Source organism: Dicentrarchus labrax, unplaced genomic scaffold (assembly GCF_905237075.1).
Source record: "Dicentrarchus labrax unplaced genomic scaffold, dlabrax2021, whole genome shotgun sequence".
NCBI classification, from domain to species: Eukaryota; Metazoa; Chordata; class Actinopteri; family Moronidae; genus Dicentrarchus; species Dicentrarchus labrax.
The window spans coordinates 13,943,994-13,968,937 of record NW_026136709.1 but is presented as its reverse complement, the minus strand read 5'-3'; the positions used below and the strand labels follow the sequence as shown (position 1 = coordinate 13,968,937).

The window sequence follows — 24,944 nt, the reverse complement described above, 5'->3', positions numbered from 1 at the left end:
TAATATCTCAGTTTTTGTGAAGTACTTTGGTTGGTTGTGAACAGACTCAATTCACATTTTGAGGCTGTATTTTGAAACAATGCCCTGTAAATTCCCCAAAAGTTGAATAGAATTTCACAAAGGTGGTATTCATCACAGGACTGTTATAGTCGACTGCCTAACTATACAGGGATTTCTATTTTCCTGGTCACTCAGTGTTTTGTGTTCCTGGCCAAATATTTGGGTGATTTTTTGCATTGTATTTTCACAAACTCCTCCCAGGGAATTAATCTACTCGATTGAGTCAGTGCAATCTAAAGACCATCAGAATTAAAAGTTGTGCTGTTTGTGACTGTGTGTCAAACGAAGTGTTGTTGAATTTCGACGTATCGCCATGAAACTTTGTCCAATGTGCAGCAAACTTCACATTATTAAAAGTCAGGACTTACATTCTGGCCAGAAAGATTCTACACCCAAAGCTGTACCAAATATCCCCAGTATGGGAGCAGGACTTAGGTAACGTTATAGTATGTGTGTTTGGAAAAAGGACACTCACGTGACACAGTCTGCTGCACCGAGTTTGAGCGTCCTACGCTTGAAGGTGTTTTCCTAAAGACTCTTGTCAACAGATGGGCCCGTTCGTTTAGACTGCAGAGAAAGGAAAGAAAGATCAGTTACTCCACAGTGACGGCACATAACCAGTTAGTCAGTTGGTAATTAAAGAGAGAATCTCCACTATTAACACACAACACCATTACAAGCTACAGGGAAATATATTTTTTTAGTTAGTGTACATATTTCTCTGTGCTTTTATCACTTTGCTTTCAGTTATGAGAAGTGGCAGGTTTTTTTTGTGATATGTCGAAATATAATGTAACTGCCAACAGATTTAAGGCAGCAGGATTTTTAAAGCTTCGACCTTCAGCTTTCCTTGAGCAAAACACTGATAAGTACATTTTTCCTTCACGGATCAACATACAAACAAAGCAGATTTAAGTCCAGAAAGTTGGTAGGAGGTGGATTTGACACTAAGTGCTTCTGACATCCAATTTATCCCAACAGTAAGTCATAAACTAGCTGCAGGGTAACAGGACATCCACAGTAAACTATTCCCCAGAACCCCCCTCAACCTCCTCTCCTCTTCTTCCCCCTCTTTCCAAGAAGAAGACTGGATCCTCTGTTCTGAGACCACACGCCGTCACGGCTCCTCTCCTCCCGTGACCAAAAATAACTAAGCCCTTTCCAGATATTGCACACAAGTGCATGCGCACACACACACACACACACACATATACACGTTAAGTTTGATACTTCTCTCCAGTCTTATCGCCATCATAACAGTCATTATAGTTATTAGGCATAGGCACTGGATGTAAATGCAAGGACGCCTGTAGCACTGGCAAAAAGTGACTTTCTGACGCAATCAATTTTATATGAAAGACTACATTTATCTTCCAATGAAGCATTAAATTCACACAAGAGGGGTTTCCCTAACTCCTATGATGATCAACGGAGTAGTTATGGACTAAAGCCAGCCTTCCCAAGGTTGAAATTTGGATCAGGCAGTTAGGAAATTCTTAATACTGTATGTGACTGTTGGGAACCTTCACTAGAGCATTTGTAAAAAAAAGTGAGGGTCTCTGAAGTTTGCTCAAGAAGTCTTTGGCCAAAAAAAATGATGTCTGTTAGATAGATGACAGTGCTGAGTGAATGATAAAAGACCAAATGGTGGCTGGACAAATAAATGAAAGGCTCATGCATCAGTACGACTCAAGTTGTCCTCTCTACTTCTGTAATGTTTCTTTCTGGCTACCTTCAGATTCAGAAAGGCCCAAGGATGTGTTTCCTTTGAACTCTTCCCCCGAGACGCTCCTGCGCTCTACCTTTCCCATGCCTACCCCAGGACCTCCCCAAGAACTACAAACACAGATGTGCTCTTTTCCATTTTGCTCCATCGCCTCTCTGCCCACTACTACCTTACTTCCCTTATTCTAAATGGAGAGGGCCCCAAGATCCAGTCCCGCTTTCCTGGGTTTAAAGCAGGGTCAGTCCAGGACGGGGCCCTGTGTAGGGGTTAGGAGCAGCAGTGTTGTTTCCCACCGTTCCCTCCCCAATCTGAAAACATACCTCAAGACTTCTCCAGCTCTTTTCAAGGAAAGAACTGCTCTGAGAAAACAGCCTGAGTTGGTGACTCACACACATCTGACTCTTTATCACAGCGAGTCATAATAGCAGAACATTATACATCTCATTCTAATCTTGATTAGCAAAATATTGTGGAAACTCTGATTCTTTATTAAAATATAATTATACTAAACGTATTTTGTTACTTTCCATCACTGCTGGTCAAACATCTACAATCCTAAGTGCACATGCTGTAATCTATAACTTTTTCTATCTATAAAATTTCCCCCAAAAACTAAACAACGCAGTCTAACACAGCTCTAGTGACACGCACACAGCTAAATCACAGTGAGAGCACTACAGACAAAACCAGAAGACACACCAGGTTTGTACAGCAGTTCAAATTGATCCACCTGTGACGCAATGCAGAGATGGAGGAATGGAAAAAAAAAAAATAGACAAAATGAGAGAAATAAAAATGATACTGAGGAGTGATTCAAAGATAAACAGAGAGAGGTATGAACTCAGTTAATGGAAAACAAGCGAGGGTCACTCCAAAGCAGCCTGCAGTGCGGCACACAGGTCATTTGAGGTAACAGTTCACACAGTGAGACAGTGCAAACCCAGAAACTACCTCTGTGAGCGTGTGACAGCTCTGACGCTACGGCGGGACCTCAGCCTTGGCTTCGGTCCTGTGGACAGTGCCACCGGGGGGTAAGAAATACCATTACACCACAGAAACGTACAGTCACTCCCTGGCCATTTTATTTGGTACAGCTATACAAAATAATGCAACCCAATACAACAGCTCTGACACATATTCTTCCTTTACAGATCTTAAAAAATGTGTTAATTCAACGATATGTTAATCATAGAGTGGTGGTGTTGTACCAAACTATACTGAAATATGTTCCCAATATCCTTCTCCTCTCATGTTTGTAAATGGGAAAGAAACATTAGGAAAACCTCTCAATGTAGTGTTGTCCAGTTCAACACCACTGCAAACTACAACCTCAATGACAAACATAGTTAAATTAATAACATTGATATCTTTGTTAAAGAATTTGACTAAGCTGTTGTATTGGATTGTGTTACATCTTAACCTAATAAAAGTGGCCACTGAGTATATTACCTATATACAGTTTTATACTGAATCTGTGTACGTAGAGTAATAACATAAATAATGACAGCATGCAGTGATGCTATTTTAATAACCCTATAAAAAAATCATAAAATAAATGAACCCAAACACAAACAAAACTGAATATGAATGCAGGAAATCCTATGATGCTCTGTAGCACACTGTATATACCTGCGGCCGCTGGCATCCCTAAGTACAGCTGCCCCTGGGTCAACGGCCCGCGCCTCCAACTCCTGCACCTCCTCCAGAAGAGACTTCCTCACAGTGCGACGAGTGCTGCAAAGCAGGAATAAGCTCATCAGCCCCATGAAGGAAAGTTTGAGCGTTTTACTGTGCAGACACATGTGATTCATAATATGAAGTGTGCGTAAGTGTTGACACAGACTCAATGTGGGTTATGTAAACGCTTCGGTTAAGTTAAATAGTCTCTGTATGGATTTCTCATGTATTTATATTAAATATGTTCTACTTACGCAGTCCAAGCAAAGTCTTTGAGTAAACACGCAGTAGGCACCAGGACGAGGCCCAGCCAGAAGTGCCAACACTGCATCACCTTGCCAGCCTGCAATGACAACACACAGGCTCCATTTATTTCGCTCGTATATTAATTCAAATTGAGTATTAAGTCATTTTTCTCTGCAACGAGCACAGAGAAACACGTGTGGAAAAGGCAGAGAGAAATGTGAGACAAAGCACATTGAAAGTCATTCACAGGGTAAAAAAAAAAAATCTGAGTTAGCCAGATTTGCTAGCCAAACATATTTAAGAGCTCTCTCACACCCTGCATCTACACCACAAACTGGATTTAACACAGTATTCCCACAGCTGAAATACAATGCTTCTATGCTGCTAAAAGATAAAAATGCCAGTGAGTAAGCATACATCCCCCCTACCTGTCTCTGGAGTCCAGCTGCAGCCAGCCTCATTGACCTCTGACCCTCATGCTCAGTCTGTCTCAAGGGATTAATCATGCATCTAACCACTGTCTCAATTTGTCTGTCTGTCAGCCTCCTTGCCTCTTACTCCTACACATCTCTTTCTCCCGCGGCTCCCTCCAATCTTACTCTTTCACAACTTCTTTTCATTACTAGTGACTGTATCTTCTGTTGCTTGTCCTCGCCTGTTTCAGTAAATCCCTCCATTTTCCCCTTTATTACCCAATAACTCCTCTTCGCTTATCTGCGAGAGCTCTGTGGTGTTTCATAAGCCTTAGTCTTTGTCTCTAGGCGTGAACCTTTAAGTCAATAGTCACAAACACTACGCACTGCAATGTCCTTAACTTCCCCTATATTACCGTCCATATCATGTGTTTCCTGTATTCTGTGTTTGGATCCAGAGATATAGACAATTTGGTTCCCAGCGGGAAAGGCAACAGGGAAAATCATTAGAAAATATCCTCTGCAGCAGCTGGAATCACAACCAAGTCACAGAAGATCCAACTGCACTAACACATACACGCAGTTTCTATACGTGACAAACACCTACACACAGAACACAGTTCATTTTTACAGCACTGGACACATTTTATCATCACTTTATATACTCTGAGGATGGAGGCATGCTAAATGATTTTCTGATTTGTCATATCCATAGAAACTGACTGTTGTTCTCCACCACTTTACAATCGACACAAATCACACATAGTTGGACATGCGTAGCGCATTAATTCTCATGCACACACACACACACACACACACACACACACACACACACACACACACACACACACACACACACACACACACACACACACACACACACACACACACACACACACACACACACACACACACTTAAACACACTTATTCTGAGTAGAAATACACAGCTCTTTTCCATCCCGTCCCCCATGGACAGATGGAAATATAGATAGTGGGAGCAGGGGAAATAAGAGAGGTAATAGGGTAGTTAGGGGGAGACGATGGAGGGTTGGGGGTGGTGGTTGAGTGTCTCTGACCATTCCCCAGTTAGACTGAGCAGCTGCAGAGATATTTGACCGCATTCCTGATTTCTGACACAAATTGAATTAATGGGCTGAGGGGAGTTTAGACAGCCTTATTCACTTCCCCTCCCAAGACTCTACCCACTCAGTGGGGCACCTCATCTCACCCCCGCCTGATCCCCGAACTCCAAAATGAGTCTCTCAATTAAGGGGTCCAAATGTATACTCTCCTCACCCCCACTGGACCCCTCATCACCACCAGCAGCAGCCCACCCTCTTGAGTCAACACCTCCAAGGATGGCAGTAAAAGACCTGGACTCGGGTGTCACGCAGCAGGTGCAGGAAGCATGGTGAGAGGGGCTGGCAGGGCATAAATCTCCCCCGGGGCTCCAGCAGTGCCGACGTGGAACACCCAAGAGGTGAGTCTCATAGGCGCCATGTTTTGGCAACCGAGAACAAGGGAGGGGCAGGTGATGGAGGTTTCAGAAAAGAGATGTAGAGGGAAAGGCTATTTTAACCCCATTCACCCCCTGTTACTGAAATGAGTGACACATGTTAATGGAGAGGGACTTGCCTGGCCCAGCATGTCGGGGGCGATGGGGATGGTGGGCCAGATGGCGGAGTAAACAGCAAAGAAGACCATCCAGAGGACCATGCTTCCCCATACAGCCAGGTGGGAAAACTACGGGAGAGAGAAAGAAAAAGAGGAGCCAAAGGAAGGAAGTGCAAGAGAGGATGAAGATTAAGAGATAGAAAAGAGAGACAGCATGAGGTCGAATAGTTTACATATAGCTCATCCGAATATACACAACCTTCCCCTCCCCTCCTTCCCCTGTCTTCGTCCCGCTCTCTGTGATCTGCTGTAAGAGGACACTGTGTGAATTCCAGTGGGACCCTGCTTCATTACTGCCAGGCTGTTGTGTGGACAGCTGAACGGACAAAAGTGTCAGCGCCCTTCTGTCCATCCTGCCAATCTCTCTCTCTCTTTCTCTCCAACAGGAGAAAGGAGCCAAATCATGTCGCCATCACAGCGTGAGCTACTGTTGTCCTAAATTCTACATCTATCTCTGCTCACTTCGTTCCAATACAAAACGTTTGAACTGAATACTTCTCAGTTTTGTTTAATTATTCTTTGTTCAGATATTACCTCGTTTAAACATCATTTTGTTAACTGTTTCACTGTATTTCACTGAGGCAAAGTTCATGTACAGCTGCTCCAGCTTTGCCTGCATACACTGCACTTTCTACACTATTGCAAGACACCTGGCATATATCTAGTTACTGGTATATTTTGATAGTAAACAGCAGGATTTTCATACATGCTAACATTACTAGTGTGAGGGGGCGCTTTTAATCCACGCTGCCTGCTGATAGTCTGGGACACAGCACAAGTCATTTCCTCACTAATTGCAAGAGCTACTGTAACTTTGTGTAGTCCTGGTTAGTGTTACACTAGTAGCTGCTATTGTATTTCTCCCTGGAACTCCAAACTTAATGCTAGCTAGCTGAAGCCGACAGACATTGTGGCGTGCACTTACTAAATTTTGGAGCTAGTTGTTCCTTATTAACAGTGCCAATGCAAATATGTAACCGTGACATTATGATGCCTGAATCCTTGATGTTTATAAATGAGAAGCCTGTTCATAGAAAGTAGGGCTGGAAATAGCCCACACAATTTCAACCTTTGACAGTAACCATGTATTGTAGATGAGCGTAAAAATAAATTTCTCATGACTCGAATAGAACATTCTTTAAAAGGAATGAGGGAATCTGGGCTTTAAGTTAACTATGTTAAATTAAATCTGTGTCGCTCTTATGTTTCTGTGTGCACTATTCATCTAACAGATGGTAATCACACAGTTTTCTGATCTGTTTTTCTCTTTTGCTTCGCTTTGACTGAGGAATTATGAGGTTAATTCATCCTTTGCAAGTTTCACCTCTTAAAACAAATTCAACACTTAAAAAGGTTCCTAGTTCCTAGGTCTAGTGAACATAGATGTAAACGATGCAGGATTTAAAGTACGATAGAAAATATGAGCAAAACCAGTTTCTAAGTAAGGAAATTCCCTTGAGACGTTTATTAAACACAATGTGTTTTGGGGACTAACTGAACTGAATGTAAAAATAACTCAACTCCACAGGGCACATTTGATTGTAAGTGTTCATTTATCAACATTTAGATATTTTGGAAGTGGATAAGTTTGAAATATGGAACAGAAGCAATGGAAACATTTGCAGCCACATGTGAACTGGTTGGAAGAAGAGCTGCAAGCAACCGCAATTTAAGAAACCCCAAACCTCCACCACTAGATCAAGGTAAGCCACATCTTTTCCCATGTCTTTCCTGAATATGAGGCATTTAGACCAGGTTATGTGAGAACCTCACACTGAAATCCTCACCCCCCGCCCTCTTTATTTATCAACGGTTTGGTAAAATACAGCACATGTGGTGTGGCATATTATAGTATGTTACCTACCCTGGTCCAAGCGGTGGTCTCCATTCCAGCTTTCAGACATACTGTAACCACCACATACTACACACACACACACACACACACACACACACACACACACACACACACACACACACACACACACGAGGGAGGGCAAATAAAAAACAGAAACAGGATTAGTTTGCTGGCATCTGTGGGGATAATAAACATTAATGTTATACAGTAAACTCAGCAATGTCTGTTAAAATACTCAAGACCTCCACAGACCCCTGCAGTCCACACACACATAACACAACAAATAAACACCACTGACGTTCACATGACTGTAGGGTAAAATGATAGCGAGAGTGTGAGATGGAGAAGTGAATAGAGAGAAGAGATGGATGAATGCGGAGAGGAGACAGACTGTCTAGACGAGACTAGATTGACTGGAGACTCATAACGGCTCAGAGGAAGCAGCACAGTGCTTGTGTGTTCACAAATACTGTGCATATGCAAAAAATGCACAAATCTGCATGCCAAAAGACACAGAAGTAAAAACAGAAACAAAAAGACATAGAAAATACAAGTAAGATGCTTACTGTGTAGACCATATTTCCAACAAACAGGTAATCATTTCCCTGACCGTCACTGAAGGAAGAGTCTGCGGGGCAAACACACACGTACACAGATGCCTCATGACAAAGTGTTACCAGTCAGAATTATATTGTATGTAATGGAATTACTCTGGCAAATCACTTACCATGCTCTAACATTTTGAGCGGAAACCAAAAGAGAATAATTGAATGAATCAGTGCATTGATACAGTGACCCCAAAACACCTGAAAGACAGAGAGACAGAAAGGGGAGAAAGAGGGGAGAAAAGAGAGGAAAACAAGTCAGTGCAAACTAATGCCAAAGCACATATATGCCCCCACACTCCCACACAAATAAAAACAGCAATTCCTCACAGTTACATACAACTTCCACTGTGTTCTTGCCATAAAAAGTGCCCTCCTGTACTGTACACACACACAGAGTCACACACATACAGTAGGTTAGGTTGCTGGTATACCCTCTAAAATGAAAGACTTCCTTATTCTGGCCCTATGAATCTCATTAGGGGTTGCCATGGATACATCCCACTCTCCATGCCACTCTTGTTTACTTGCTGGCGTCCCAAACAAACAGCAGGCATCACTCGTCAATCCCGCAAACGAGCCACAAGGCATGACAAGTCGAACGCAGAGTGGAAAAATGACAGATATAGTTTTGATTTAAGATGCAGCACGTGGTTTGCGTGTTTGTGCAGACCGTAAAAGTGCTTATGTACCTTGGTGTTGAAGCCCTCGGCATTCTGGGTGATTCGGTAGAGCTGTGGGAAACGGAGCATGTTCTGTTGGCTGCACGGCCGATCAAATATCCCCAGAGTGAAAGGAGGCAGTGCAGTAAATATCTGCATTACACACAAAATACACATACAGCCATTAAACCACATAATGACAGAACAGGCTGCAAACATATATACACATACACTTTAACTAGCTGGACAATCGGAGTTCATATCAGACGGTCAGCATTAAAAGGAATTCCATAATGTTTTGGGGAGCCTGAAGGCATCTGTAGTCAGACATATAAGTACACACAGCAGTCACAAAACACTCAGAAAGACACTCTTGAACACGCATTGCATACAAACGTTTCTGGCATTCAGAAAGAGCAGTGATAAGAAGACAAGTAGAGTGAGATTGATTGAGAGATAAGGAGAGAGAGAGAGAGAGAGAGAGAGAGAGAGAGAGAGAGAGAGAGAGAGAGAGAGAGAGAGAGACACGACACTTAACAGGGAGGGGGTGAAACCGAGGGAGAAATGGAAAAGAGAGAGAGAGTTTGAGAGGGAGTGAGGGCGGGTACTCACCACATTGTAGAGGCCTATACACCAGCGCTCAAAAAGGATCTGGCCAGAGAACCCGTTCACAAAGGCAAACCAGAGCTGGGACACAAAGAGAGGGATGAGAGGGGATGAGAGGAACAATAGCGGAGGGTAAATCTGCCTTAGGGAGGTACTGATAGTGGAAACAGCAGGGAGAGATGGCCAATTTTGTGGCTCTTTTTACAAAATTATATGATAACACATGATAAAATAACTTCAGTAGAACATGGAGCTTTTTGTATTTTGTAGTGCCAGAAGAAACCAAAAATTCTGTTCGCTGTCTGTACTTGAACGTCTATCATAAAGTTTTTACACATCTTAACTAAATATCGTCCCCACTCTTTTGTAGCATTTGACAGTTTCCTTAGCCAGTTTATGCTGTATGTATTAATTGTTGTACAGCATTTTACTGCTGTCCTCCTGGCGAGGTTTCTCTCGGAAAAACAGATTTTACGCTCAACAGACTTGTACCTGGCTAACAGGTACGAAAAAAAGAAATTAAATAATGAGGCGAATAGAAAACTGCACCAGGGTTCATGGGAAATGTGGTCATATTTTTGAGAAGTTAACACTGAGGCAAAAAAGAAACAGAGACACCATTTGTTTATAGTAATTATTCACAAGCATTATTATTCATCTGGTGATGTTGCACAGATTTCTAAATATAAAATATGCTAATACTGTAGTTGTATTTCCTGTAGCTCCATTAAGTCTTCTGGCAAGAAGTTTTAAATGCATTCCTCACACAAGTTGTGGCCAGCTGTGAAACCACTTTCTGACTTTATAGAAGTTAATTTACTGAAACACACAGTGTCTAAATGTGACTCTGGCCCAGGGGAAACCTTCATTAACGCCTTTATAAACACACTCAAACACACAGAGTGCAGACACAGGCTGATCTGAGGGCAGATAGAGAAAATGTTTGGGGCCACTGGTGGGAGTTGTGGCATTCCTGGGCATACAGTGGAGCATACAGCCTAGGGGAGAGGTCAGATATACAAAAACACACACCCCCATCCCCCTTATTCTGTCTCCACCAAGTGGACAGAGACAGTCTCTAACCTTTGGCCTAGAGCAATCTGCAGGGAGCCAATCATGTGAGATAATCATGGAAACACACACACACACACACACACACAGACACAGACAGAGAGTGGTGGTGTGAGCGGGACAGTCGGCTACAGGCTGCGGCTCCCATGAGGACCTGCACCTGCTGGCATCCTTAATGTCAGACAGAGGGGTGAGGGAGGGTGGAGCACAGCTGACGAATACCCCTCATAACAGGCAGGCCAGGACTGCAGCGTGCCCCTTCATGGCGCGCACACACACAAAGCTGTCAACCCTTGGAGCCAAGGTCTCGTCACTGCTGATCTAAACACACGTTTCTTTATGTGCGTGTACGTGTGCACAAGAGACAGAAAGCAGACACCAGAAGGGCACCTCGTCCATCACTGTCAGCCATGTCGACAAACAGCTGCAAAACGTCTCTGTTAATGTAACTGTGTGTGTGTGTGTGTGTGTGTAACACTGAGAGGGTGCGGCGGGGAAGCTCCTACCTCTATAATGTAGAGGACCACATTCTTATAGAAACAGTAGAGGATGCACTTGGTGACACGGTTGTAGCTCCACGCCCCATGGACCAGCAGCAGCTTCTCTAGGTAGGAGAACTACCAGTCAGAAAGAAAAGAGATTTATTAGTATTATACAAAATAAAAATAAAAGTAAAAGGAAAGTGAGCAGTGGGAACATCAAGAATGTGACAGGGAAACAAGAAAGCTGAGGCAAGAGGCAGCATACTGATTGAGATAAGTTGTGCAAGATGCCTAAAGGCTAAGAGATAAACAAGTCAAACAGTGAAAGTAACAAAAATGCATTTGTGTGAGTGACTCCTCAGTAATTAGGAGTACTCTATGGTTGCACTTCATGCTGTTCACATTTTCATTTAGTTGTCCTTAAGGGCTAAATTAACTTCTGTCAATTATTTTTTGTTACAAGTAATAGATTGTTTGTTTAGTCTTTAACATGTCAGAAAATTGTGAAAACCACAGTTAAAATAGCAAAATCCAAATTTACAATTATACAGAACAGAAAATCTGAAAATTCAGTCAATTAATTATCTGTCCATAAAAAAATCAAATAATTGGTTAATCTTTCCAGCTCTAATGGGAACTCATGAGCTGTCCTGGTTAGACAATTAATGTATTTACAAAATGGAGAAATCTTAAATATTTTGTATAAAACAAGGCAAAAAAATTAAAAAAGAAAAAAGAAAAACGAAACGTTGACTTTACTGACACAGCTAAGAGCTAATAAATATATGTATTTTCTTGTGGACTTTCTTTTATTGTAAGAATATAAACATGTGATGAGCCCTTTGTATTGATAACATGATACTCAAGTGACCCCTGTAAGTAAATTCTCCTTTCAGCTGTCCCCCTGCAGGGAGGTCAAAGATCAGGATCAGCTGAACAGTGAGCAGGTAAGGATTCTGTGTCTTCTCTAAAGACACTTAAGCAGGATGGACAACCAAGCATGTATCCATTATCTATGTTCATATAAAGCCTGTAATGTATCTGTGTGACCCCAACCAAGGCTGTGTTCTGCATCCCACCTGTGCTATGGAGTAGTCAGAAGAGTTGGTGGCCTGCATGCCCTCGTTGCCACTGATCCCAACTCCAACGTGAGCCGTCTGAATCATGCCCACATCATTTGCACCGTCGCCTATCGCCAGCGTGATGGCTTTCACGTGTTTCTTCACCATATCCACAATCTCTGACTTCTGCAGTGGAGACACTCTGCAGAAACAATGAAAATAGAAGGATAGACACGGTTGGTGGACATTGTAAGTGTATACAGCTGTCTGAACCAGTAGGAAATTAAATGTAGAAGATAAAAGAATACTGAAAGAAAAGAAGAAAGAATTTTAGAAATTGAGGGGGAAAAACAAAGAGACCAGCAATTAGGAAAGATAAATAAAGCCTGAGAGAGGGAAATAGTTGAAAGGGAAAAAGAAAGATAGATGAGAGGCTGGCAGAGACACACACACTGCAGGGCTGTGTTTACTGCTCTTCACCAGGTATTAGGAAACAATGATTCACTGTTCTGCTAATAAGACTGTGGGTAGCTCACGTTTGATGTGTATATATATATGTGTGTGTGCTTACAGTGGTGTGTGTTTGTGCACGTCTGCATACATCTGAGTGTGCCTCAGAGTGTGTGTGTGTGTTGTGTGTGTGTGTGTGTGTGTGTGTGTGTGTGTGTGTGTGTTCAGGGAGCTTCCAGTGGTACTCCACCCTCTTGACCTGTATCACTGATCCTCCTGTTCATAACCGGTTCTGTCTCTACAATGACAATGAAGGACCCAGGGAGGCTCGATTACAGACGTTTCCCTCAGGGCCACTGAGAGATGATAGCGAGGTGTTCGGCTGCATTTGCTGAAGCACTGTGGATATTTTTTCTTTCCTTTTATACTGCCATGTTTTGAATCTGCTCCATTCACGGCCCTATGTTGTATTGGTTATTCTGTTTGGTTCTACTAAAGAGGTTTTGGAAGTGGTTTTTCTTTTCAATTCCTTAATTTCTTCCACCATCTGCCTTGGAAAGAAAACCCTGCTAAGGAGCTATTTTCTTAATTTTAGCTTAGAAAAACATAAAAGTACATTCTTGACAATCTCACTAAAAGGTCTATTTAGTAGCTGATCTCGAGCTTTTGATCATATCACATGGTCTTCTTCAACAGGGGTAGTTTGCCCAGTTGTTTGAGCACTTTAAGAACTTCAAGGGAATGTAGACAGAAGTCCATTTAGTAGCTAGTTTGGAGGTTTTGGATCACATCATTAATTTTGTGAAGCAGTGACAAAAGAAAATTCCTCATTTCTTTTATGCCAAGCCATTTATACTACCCTGCTTTTCACATGCGTTTGTATATGAGCCGTTTATTTGTACAGTTCAAATTTCAGCTTTGGATAATGGTTGTTTTTAAGAGAGATATATCAGGGAATGAACATGCTTCACTGGCAGGGATCTTGGGAGGTGGTTGTGTGAGAAAAATCCTACCCCACACACTGTGTTTACGTTCTTAAAAGCTGCATTCTGGACCCAATGACTAGGCTTGAATTTGTCTTCATCTCCATTTTCAAAACATGCTTTGTATGAGGGGGCGTTCCAACTGTCTGTCATTCACATGCGCACAGCTTACGCAAGTCTTGTTCTTACTACATGCAATCTGTGCAGTGAAAACAAATATATCTACAAAAGGAGGAGACATGGGAGAAAACTGATACTGGGACTGGGATTAAACTTGTATAACAAAAGAAGATATATTTCCCACAGTACAGGATTTATAACTATAGTGGCTAACGTACAGTATGAGAAAAAAAACATTTATAGTATCTTAAGTTAGGATATTTGTTTTTTATATAAAATGTGGTATTTATTACATACATTTCAACATCATTTAGAGGTACAAGGGGCCACTTGTTGCCTGCATTACAAGAGATTAACCCAAATCCAGATATTAAATATTTACATTACATTTCCCTGATTATAGTAATTACCCGAGCCTCAGTGATGTATTAGGTGATAGTAATCTGAGTATTAACACAGGTCTATCCACTTAAAGTATGGACTGAACTTCAAACAGAGGAGTGACTTCACAATGACAGCGTACAAGTACAGCTCTCTTAGGTCTAGCACCAAATCTCCACCATGTTCGTCAGTAATAATGATATTACAAAATTAAATTACATCCAGCTGCATGAGCAATCACATGCAAACAGAATACAATATGATGCTTTGATAAAGATATGACTAAACAAAATTATGAGCAGATGTATCACCACACACACACACACACACCAACACAAACACAAACACACACATACGTCTGGCTAGAGCCCACAGGTCACAAAGATGGTCTATCTTCTATGAATATGTTAGAAGGATCATGTCCCGGTCAAGCTGAAATCACAGAGTTGGGTGGTCTTCTTAGTATTCATAAAAAGGAGTGTGCAAAAACACGCAAATTTACACACATGCGCAAACACACACAGACACACCTCCACCCACCCCCACCCCACACCAGAGGATATTTCCAGGGGAAAACCTCAGAGAGAGAGAGTCTTGGCCTCTGTAGTTGTTGCTGAAGGATGGGATCAACCTCTGCTCTTTGTTTTTCCTGTTTCTGTGTCTGAAGTGCGTGTGAGTGTGTCTGCCTGTGCGCCGCTCGGCCTCTGATCACAAATCTCTCTTTCTCTCTCTCTCTCTCTCTCTCTCTCTCTCTCTCTCTCTCTCTCTCTCTCTCTCTCTCTCTCTCTCTCTCTCTCTCTCTCTCTCTCTCTCTCTCTCTCTCTCTCTCTCTCTCTCTACCTTTCCTCTAAACACTGCTGACAGTGTCTGGGATTGTGTAAAGTGGCGTTGCAAAGATGAAAGGCTCCCAGTGCTCTTCACGGTGGAAATGAGCAGAAAATAAGCAGCCGCTAAGTCCTCCCATAAACAAACGCACAGTGAAGTCAGGAAGCCATGCGTATGGGTGCACAGTGACTCTGCCGCCCCTGAGGCACACACACATACCCCCCCCCACACACACACACACGCTCCCAAACTGTGAAACATACTGTAGGTGAGACATTATCTCACAGGCACCTCTATACTTAAAAGTCAAAGCTCATTATGTACAGGCACCTTATTAACAGTATCGTGCCCTGAACACACACACACACACACACACACACACACACACACACACACACACACACACACACACACACACACACACACACACACACACACACACACACACACACACACCACCCCCGCAGTGGTTCCCAACATGTGGGTCAGGACCTCCCAAGGCATCATGAGATGATTACAGGTCAAGGAAACAATAAAAAACTAATTCTGCAACTTTTGTTTGATCTTTCTTTTTTATGTATTGGTGTTTTATCTCAGAGAGAGTCTTGGCCTCACTAACTGCTCATATAAAACACAATCTGAGGAATCAAAAAATCCAGTGTTTTACTCAATGGGTAAATCTTGGGATGCACTCAACAAACCAATGCTGGTGCTCCTGAAAAAAAGCCTTCAGGTACTTATGCGTAGCGGAGCAAAAAATATGTGGAGATTTGATGAATGTAGCCTGATAAAGAACTTTCATGAGCAAGCTATGTTACTAATTAAAGCTTTTTATGAAAACTCCACATGCTTCTCTACACTCGAGTACCTGAAGTTTGCTCTTTTGCACAAACTGGCAACATTTTAAACCGAGTACATTCTGTCAGATTCCCCTTGAAATCAATGAAACAAGGCGGTGCAAACACTTCTGCTTTTGTCCACAGGGGCCGTCAGAATCAACAAAAAAAATTTGTGCTTTAAATCAGGACCTAACTATGAATGGGACTAGATATATGATGCTAACTTTGAGTACTTTACATGTTTATTATTTGGTTTGGACATATTTTACCAGCCCCAGCCAAGGTAGCAAGAGAGATATAGACGGGAGGAGGTAGTGTGGAGGGAGAGAGGGATGTAGTGAAGGACGGGAGGAAAGGAAGCTGGAGGCTGTTTGCAAGGCCTGTGAGACCTGAGTCCGGATATGGCCTGGATATGCAAGGGAGAGTCAATTGCTTCCCTTCTGGCTGCACACACACACGCACATACAAACACATACAGACGCACATACACAAGACACACACACACTCACAGACAGAGACAAAAGACAAGTGGAAACTCTTTTGTTAAACATCACAGCTGGTGTTGAGTGAAACATGACCAAAAAAGGGAACATGCAGTAAACATTCTATGGACAGAGTGCACTTTGTATGAATGGAAATGTATAATGGCTAAGTCTGTGTGTGTGTGTGTGTGTGTGTGTGTGTGTGTGTGTGTGTGTGTGTGTGTGTGTGAGTGAGAGAGAGAGAGTGTGTTTGTGTGTTGGTGCCCATTTCAGGGGTACCAGCAGTAAGTGAGTCATGACTTTGACATTTCCATGCAGCGTAGTGTATTACATTACTCCTGCTGTGCTGCAGGACAGGCTTTTATCCTCCTTGTTCATTTGCTGACTGTAGGCAACCGACAACCTTTACAAAAACACGTGCACGCAGGTATACAGGCGTGCGCATCCATACACACACACACACACACACACACACACACACACACACACACACACACACACACACACACACACACACACACACACACACACACACACACACACACACACACACACACACACACACACACACACACACACACCGACTCTCTCTTTATCATGCACAACACAGTGAGAATTAATCTGTGTGTGATTTTGGTTTCAACTGATTTTTTTCTGAAGCTTTTGTGTGCATTTTTTCTCTATGAGGTGTCTTCCAGTTGGTGGTTGCCCTACTAGATGACAGCCAATGATAAGACTAGACATAAGTGATGTGTGTCTATCTGTGCAGATACTCTCTGTGTATCAATGTATGTGAATGAGTGTTCCCTACCGGCAGCAGATGACAGCCTTGCAGGACAATGCCAAGTCAAGGAAGGCCTGGCGGAGCTCGAAGGACAGCGCGTATTTCAATGTCTGACCATCGATAATCAGCGCCAGCTCATTTTCCTTCCTCAGGGAGTCGCCCAGGGATGAACAGTGAGTTGTCAGTGTGGCACGTGTAGCCTGCAAGGGGACAAAGACAGAGTTTTTGGGGGTTTAGGATTTTCTTTAGTGTTTTTCTAGTAGAAAGTATTGACTAGATATTCTTCCTTTCCCCCAAAACTAAGCTTCAAAGACAGGGTAGAAAGCTTCACACATTGCCTTTTACTGCATGCCTTTATCTGCAACATCACACATCAGTGCTCATAAGGATGTAAAAGGAAATGCTGTTGCTTACAGTGAAAACCTAACCTCTAACCCTGAACCTCACTACTACTTGCCAACAATCAAATCCTAATCTGCACCCTAACCAATCATAACTCTCACACAAAAAAGAATTCCTTTTCTTATCCAATCAGGCAGAGGCCCTTTCAAGTATCCGTATTTTCAGGTTTTGTGTTTTTGTGGCGATATTGTGGGCTCACAGTGGTAAAAATACAAATCACACTCATCAAAACAGAGACCAATTTGTTGAAAGGTCAAAACCACCGGCGGTAAATGGAAGACATGTGCTCCTGGTTGCATGGGCTGCTTTCATCTGGGGGAAAGAATTTGCTTCTGTGTACACTAAACAATTAAGAATGCCAACAAAAAGTTCACAGTTGCTCTTGACATCATCACAACACGCTGATGCTATAGAGGTCCCTGGGGGCATGTTGGACCATGGCATGAAATGGTATATCTTCACAAAAATTCACAAAAGCAGCAACACACCACACTGGGAGAGAATATGCAAAAGAGACACACAACTAGAGGAAAAGGGGAAAATAGATAAATCAGTTGGACTAATATTGTGGCAGGGTAAAATGCATCACTCATTTATAACAGGGAGAGAGAGAGAGAGAGAGAGAGAGAGAGAGAGAGAGAGAGTGTGTGAGTGAGTGAGTGAGTGAGTGAGTGAGTGAGTGAGTGTGTGAGTGTGTGAGTGAGAGAGAATGCCAGCTTGCCTGCAGGGAAGTAGTTTGGGGCAGTTTTGATGGAGCTTGATAATAGAGGAACAGGGATTAATAGAGAAAATAAACATCCCACAGAGTTGTAATGAATTCCATGTGGAAGAGCAGGCACGCTACAAGCTACCAGTCAGGCCCACACATATATGTACACACCACACACACCTGAATTCTTCGTTTCCACTAACTGAAGTTATGATTTCCATGGGGTCCCAATGTTGCAGAGTATTAAATGTGGTCTAATGTGCATCATGCCTGCCTTGTGTGGTCCATCTGTACCTTTTAGATGCTAAACAGAGGTTTTGTTGATTATCCAGTAAAGAAATAATAAAAAACAACTTTTACTTTCAATTGTCATTAAACCATGTAACAGTGAAAAATAAGATTAAGATGAATTAAGACCTATTTTTACTTTAACTTTAACAGTTCCAGCTCTGGCTTAATGTTTACTAAGATCTCTTTACATTAAAGGAGATCACCAGGTGAAATCAGGTTAAAGTCTATTAAAATCACTGCAACACTAAACAGATGGAACAAGAATGTTTTATCCACACATGTTGTCCAGTATTGTAATAAACAGCTCACTAGTTGTATACGTGCAATTCAGGTTACACACAAAATAAACAAGGAGTGACGCAAAATGAAATAGTCCATAACAGGAACTGTTTGTGGAAACATGGCCAACACAACTAAACAAATAGCAACCAGATACACAAAACCAAAGTCTAGATACAAAAGTGCACAAATATTAGAAAATTTGGCACTGTTAATAATCTACACAGTCTCTCACAGTGGGTGATTGGCGGCCATCAGACCTGAGAGAGTTCAGTGACCCGCAGTGAGATGACCCCTCTGTCCCCCGATCAGCATGTGCAAGAGACAACACAGCGAGCTCACACGCACGCTTACATATGAATGTAACAAAATCACATGAACAATGCATTCTCTCTTCTTCTTGCCAAACAGCGATGCACACATGCGTCCTCACACAAGTATCCCTCCTCTTCCCAAAAATTCCCTGCTCTTGTTTTCTCAGCCTGAGGCTGTGTGTTTTTCTTTGTATGCCGGAATTCCTGTTTGCATTCACCTTTTTCCCCAAACAGGGGAAAGGAAAACAAAAACATAATGAAAGGATTAAAGTAGATTACAGGTTGTCAGAGTTCTGAAACTCAAAGTGTCTATGTGTGTGTGATGTGCATGTGTTTTTACAGAGGAGTAAAACATGTGTATGCGTGTATGTGTCTGTTTGCATGCAAGTGAACAAGAGTTGTGTATGTGTGCACATGTAGTGCATGTGTGAGAGATGAGAATCTGACAAAACCTCCTTTTTCCTCCTGTTTGTCCTCACCTCATCACAGAGGAATGGACACAAAAAGCCTCGGCACCATAATACAAAGTAAACAGCACTTAAGTGAAAAATTATTGTATAAAAACACTGTACATGACACATATTTGGGGTGATGGGTGTTGATGCTTTAACGTTTGCACAACTTTCTGGATGGGGCTTGATTCCATGAAGCTCTTTCTGCTTCAAATTCCACACTGACTGTATGATGTATTTAGAGGAATATAATAAGGGCTCAGTAGCTAGTTCTGGCTGAAATTCACCATAGTATGAACCCATGTCATTTTCACATCATAAAATGAAACAGAGGGTCACACACATAGGTCAATCCTCAAATGAATGCAGACAGTTCACCAGCATGGCAGTGAGGTGCTAATACACCACGACGACTTGTCACAGCAGGTCCAGTCAAAGCTTTAGTGGCGGCTAAGATAACCTGGGATAATAACCAGGCTAAATCTACAGGGAGCTGTAGAAGATTAAAAAGGTTACTAAGGGACAAACACTAGTTAGTTCTTAAAGCCAACAGGCAGCCACTAAGTAAATTACAGCAAGTCCAGACCAAACTGTATGCCCATGAAAAAGAATGCAGACTTAACATGAAAAGAAACAGCTGACAAAAAGGTTCACTATGACCTTTTAAACACTTTCTAAATGAGAACAAACATGAGACCAAAGAAAATCCATTACTATGTAACTTTTCTCGTTCTCACGCTAAATTACCTGCTATTTTTGGAGACTAGGAAACATTGCTTAATTCTTTGATTGCACCAGTTGCGATGTGACTGATCTCATTAGCAAGCATTTTTATGTTCCAAACTAAATGTTTATTTTTCATATGCATCCGAGCTTGAAGAGGGCACACACGAAACACACACACACACACACACAGACACACACACACACAGACACACACACACACACACCCACACACACCCACACACTGTTCACAGGCCCTTCTGCATGGAATTTTATCAGGTTTATATTTGGATCACAAAATGAGCAGGGCATGGGGTCAGTTTGAGATAAAACAGGTCACCTTCTCTCATTGCGTACTTTACCATAAAATGCATAAGAACAAACAATCACACACAGACAGACACAGATATCAATCTATATATGTATATATAAATGAGGTCCTCAAATGTTGATCCGTTCCAGGTCACCCTCTCCATTCAAAGAGAGCGCAATGCCTTTATGACAAATGTACACAGGCAGAGTGTAAAATATACAAAGAAGCACTAAGCAAGATGAATGAGAAAGGGTACAAAGAAAAGGAGTCCGACGAAGGACAAGGAACGTGGACCAGACTCGGGGAGAAAGAAGAGAGAGAGAGAGAGAGCTGCTGAGTGAAAAGAAGGCAGAGAAAGACATGCTCATATCTGAAGTGCAGATTCTGTCACCAGTGAGATTTAATATACCGTTTAATTATCTGACTGTGCATCTGTGCAAACACCCACATCCTCTGCTGCCTGAGCCAGAAACACACACATACCCGCGCGCACCCGCAGGACACACACGCACACGCACACACACACCTGACCAAAATACAGACACAGACAGACAGATGTGGACTTAACCGTGGGAGGCCTGATGTACAAAAAAATATTATAAATTGAAAAATGCCAGAACAACAGAGCAAGTTGAGGCACCAAAATTGTGAATGTGTGTGTGTGTCTGTGGTGTGTGTCTGCGCATAAAGATGATTAATGAGCAGAAGAGCGATGCTGTTTGTTTAAGAGTTGTACTGCGGGCAGCATGACGGGCAGAGGGGGATTGTGGGAAAATTCTATGTAATGTATATTCAGAACTATCAAGCTCATCAGGGTGAGCATGTGCCACTGCATCTAGGGTAAACAGAGTGTGTGTGTATGTGTGTGACAGATTCATAGACAGAAATAGGGAGATAAAAAGGAGACTGTGTGTACTTCAGTATTGACTAAACAGAAGGAGACAGGGCAGAGATTTGTGTCAGTCTGTGTGTGGTATGTGATCTGAAGGTGACAGATGGCGCTTGTCGCAGCTTCAGCAGTCGCAAACCGTTTACCCAGGAGGCATTGCTCACAGGGTTTGTTTTGATGAGGAGGAGCACCAAAAGGAGATCGCATTACCACTCACTCATCGCTCTCACATGGCTCGGCCAAATCTCCCCCTTTTTCTCCCCCTTTCCTTCTCTATCCAGATTGTCTATCTCCTACATGAAGTACAATAAACACTCCCCCTGCTTTATTCACAAACACACTTCTGCGCTTCCACTAAGATAAACACACATTTTGTTGCTTGTTCCTGCTCTCCCTCTAATACACACACATTTTTCCTGTCACACACCGCAGAGGCTGTGTAGTCGCTTCCTGTGCATAGAGAGGGTGCTGACAGATGTGGAGGTAGTAGTGTGAAGGAGACATGGAGCGGAGAATGAGCTTGATCGGAGAAAGGGGGGGGGCAGGTTGTATCTGCGGCCAAGACTGACAACTGCAAGATCCCCCGCAAAGATCTGCCTCAACACTGATAACAGCAGAAAGAAGGTGTGATAGAGAGTGAAAAGTTGGGACAAATTCTTAAAAGTGGGGCCAAGAGGTCAACCTCGAGGTGAGATTTTGATAAGCAGCTTCTGTTTTCACTCATGTGCAGGTTACACTTTCAAACAGGCCCACATGCATAAAGAAGCTGAGCCAGCGTGAGTTATTTTAAGTGCAAGATCAGTGCTGCTCTGAAGACAGCATCGCTTTCATCCACACCGACCACCAGTCACAACCAGAGCTCTCTGAAGTTTACCCGACTGACAGGCATCCCTGTGAGAATGTCTCTTGTCTTACCTCCATGTGTCCAAATGTAAATTCAAGTTATCGATGTGATGTTAATGAGGGAGAGGATACTGAATAACTGATCCGATTTGCGTAAAAGGGGATGTGAATTCATTATTCCTATTTTATAACTGGGTTTCGTTGCGGCAGTTTGTCACATTGTTTATTCTGTCTCATATTTGCTGCGTTGCATTTACACCCACTTGAAAGTACGCTACAAACATCACAGGCTCTAATGCATACTGTAGATCATGCACTCATCACATGAAAAATTCCACTCACGACACATGGTTTATGTTTCATGTCAACCAGCTGTCCTTCTCAACTTTCCTGTCTCTGTGTGCCATATAGGAATGTGTTAGTACAACCACTTTACTAAAGAACCCTTTGAACGAAAATAACATATTCAATCTTAAACCTCTTCAACGGTAATAACTCACCCCCCCTCGGAGCTGGTACAGATTCAAAAACTTGCCGAAGGACACAGAGCGGAGCGGTTGCCATTACTCTGTATTGAGGCCAGGCTTTCCAGCTGAAGGATGGAACCCCTACTGCACCAAGTTTAATGGAAAGTCTTAATCTGAATTTGGCAAATGGTAAGTCTAAAACTGCATCACACAAAATCATATTAAGAAAAATTCTAGCCACAATTACTTAAATTTTGTAGTCTTTCCCCTCTCAAAATGAGAGTTGGATTTTAAAATGCCATTGTGAGAGAAACAGCTTTTTTTCTTACTTTTTTTAGTTCTAGTTGCCATCCACTTTAATTCAAACTCTAGATGAAAGAAAGATTTGTCTGAAAAAATAATGCAACACGCGATCAGCTCACCACAGTTGTCCTTGTTTGTACTGGAAGTCCCATCTATAGACAGCACCTCTCAGCCATAGCCTAAATCCTTCATTACAAGTCCTTCAGCCTTAGAAGAGATTTTTCATGCCTGAAAATATTCCTAATGAAAGGGATTAGGAACATTTACTGGCATGTAGGTGCAGAAATAGTCTCAGAGCTTCTGATAACAATAACTCGTCTTATGTGCTTTTGGACCTACTGTACATCTATGGTTAATCTCTGCAGAGGAGTTCTCCAAGGAAGACAGGCGTAACATTCCCTATGACGGCAATTAAAGCTTATGGACAAGAATTTCAAATATGTTTAGGCAATATAGCTGTTAGAGCCAAATGTTTCATCCTCCGACCCAAACTATATTGACCAGACAGCAATTAGACATTAATCTGTTTTCTGGAAAAGTACAGTATGTGATCAAACATGGTAGACCGGTTGTTAACAAAATTTTCCAAACCATATTACGAATGATCCACTCTCAATGATAACTTTATTGGCTTTCCCCCTCTTGTACTAAATGCATAGGCAGTCCTAAGTACCCTTATTACCCTGACATTAAATGTTCACCCTGTCTAACTCAATTAACTCAGCGTCTAAATGGCCTTGCACGCTGTCTGGACTTTGACCAGCAGTTCCCACAGTCTGTGAGCTTCAGGACACCACTTTGATGCATGTGAATGTAACATCACAGCTATTTCTTTTACTAGAAGTTGACATAATACGGGAAAGCGATATTCTTATAGGTGTGTAGTTGTACAATTATATTTAAAATCATGACCAACGTTAAAATCCGTTGACACACAATTCCAGTTGGATGCGATATTAACCACACAGAGGTCTCTAATGCAATGTTGATCATGCTATAGACTAATAAAAGCTAAAAGCTCAGTGTCCAAGGCACCCATCATCTGCGCAATGACTTCCACGAAGCAAGAAAAGTTTGAATGTAAACATAGATGTCTCTCCAGCAAGGTTTAACACACACTTTGGGCCCACAAACACTGCACTCACACATCAAACCCATAAACAAACACACACAAGCACAAGCACACACACCGTGCCTATAGTTAAAATTTATGAGGCATAATCTCCCCAGCCTCACATATAAACAAACTGTAAAAGTGAACACACTGTGATTGTGGGTGTATACATGTTTGAATGTAAGCACACATGGGAGCGGGGAAGTGTGTGGAAGAGAGACAGACACAGAGACATATGACAATAATCATGCCACTTAAGCAGTCCCACATGAAGCCTGAATGTAAAGAACACATAACTGGTGTATAAATCTAATCTGGAGATAACGTCTCTGAACTCACTCTAAATAGCAAAAGGAACATAAATAGATTGAATACAGTCTGTACATGAAAACCTGGTTCTGTGTGTGTGAGAGATAGAAGGAGAGGGAAAGACCTGATAGTTCAATACTTGTCTCTTTTCATCCCTTTCTCCAAAGAGACACCAGAGACTTTAATTACCTGCACCTGTGAGCACACAAAGAGCCCCACCCACCAATCTGGCTGTGGACCACACCCTTGTTCCCAAGGTAACCTGCTTAAGACCCTACCACATAACTCCCTCCCTCCCGTATGGACACAAAAACACACAAAAAGTCCCAAAACTGTACAAAGTGTACACAGATGTCAATGAAGGAGGCCAGAAGGTGCAAGAGGAGGATGTACTCACATCCAGAGAGTCCTCGTTGACAATGATGAGGGACATGCCGTGTGTCACCAGACGACAGGAGTAACCTGAGAAACAGAAACACATAGTGGAAGATATAGAATGTGGGATTAGATTTACTCAAACCCAAAACACAGTT

At 42.3% G+C, this 24,944-nt stretch overlaps 1 protein-coding gene across 8 annotated transcripts in view; it reads right to left on the bottom strand.

Annotated features, from left to right (window-relative positions):
• Nucleotides 1-24,944, bottom strand: part of atp8a2 (ATPase phospholipid transporting 8A2) — a 47,420-nt gene that overhangs the window by 1,680 nt on the left and 20,796 nt on the right. For 7 of the 8 annotated variants that reach the window (XM_051411555.1, XM_051411557.1, XM_051411556.1 and 4 more), the window contains 13 exons: nucleotides 24,809-24,873; nucleotides 17,031-17,203; nucleotides 12,158-12,341; nucleotides 11,103-11,213; nucleotides 9,532-9,606; nucleotides 8,950-9,072; nucleotides 8,380-8,458; nucleotides 8,219-8,280; nucleotides 7,662-7,718; nucleotides 5,759-5,866; nucleotides 3,718-3,806; nucleotides 3,416-3,520; nucleotides 536-627 (listed from right to left, as the gene is read on the bottom strand). In XM_051411555.1, coding sequence (XP_051267515.1) covers nucleotides 536-627; nucleotides 3,416-3,520; nucleotides 3,718-3,806; nucleotides 5,759-5,866; nucleotides 7,662-7,718; nucleotides 8,219-8,280; nucleotides 8,380-8,458; nucleotides 8,950-9,072; nucleotides 9,532-9,606; nucleotides 11,103-11,213; nucleotides 12,158-12,341; nucleotides 17,031-17,203; nucleotides 24,809-24,873 — 1,323 coding nt within the window. The other variant, XM_051411559.1, reaches the window with a different exon arrangement.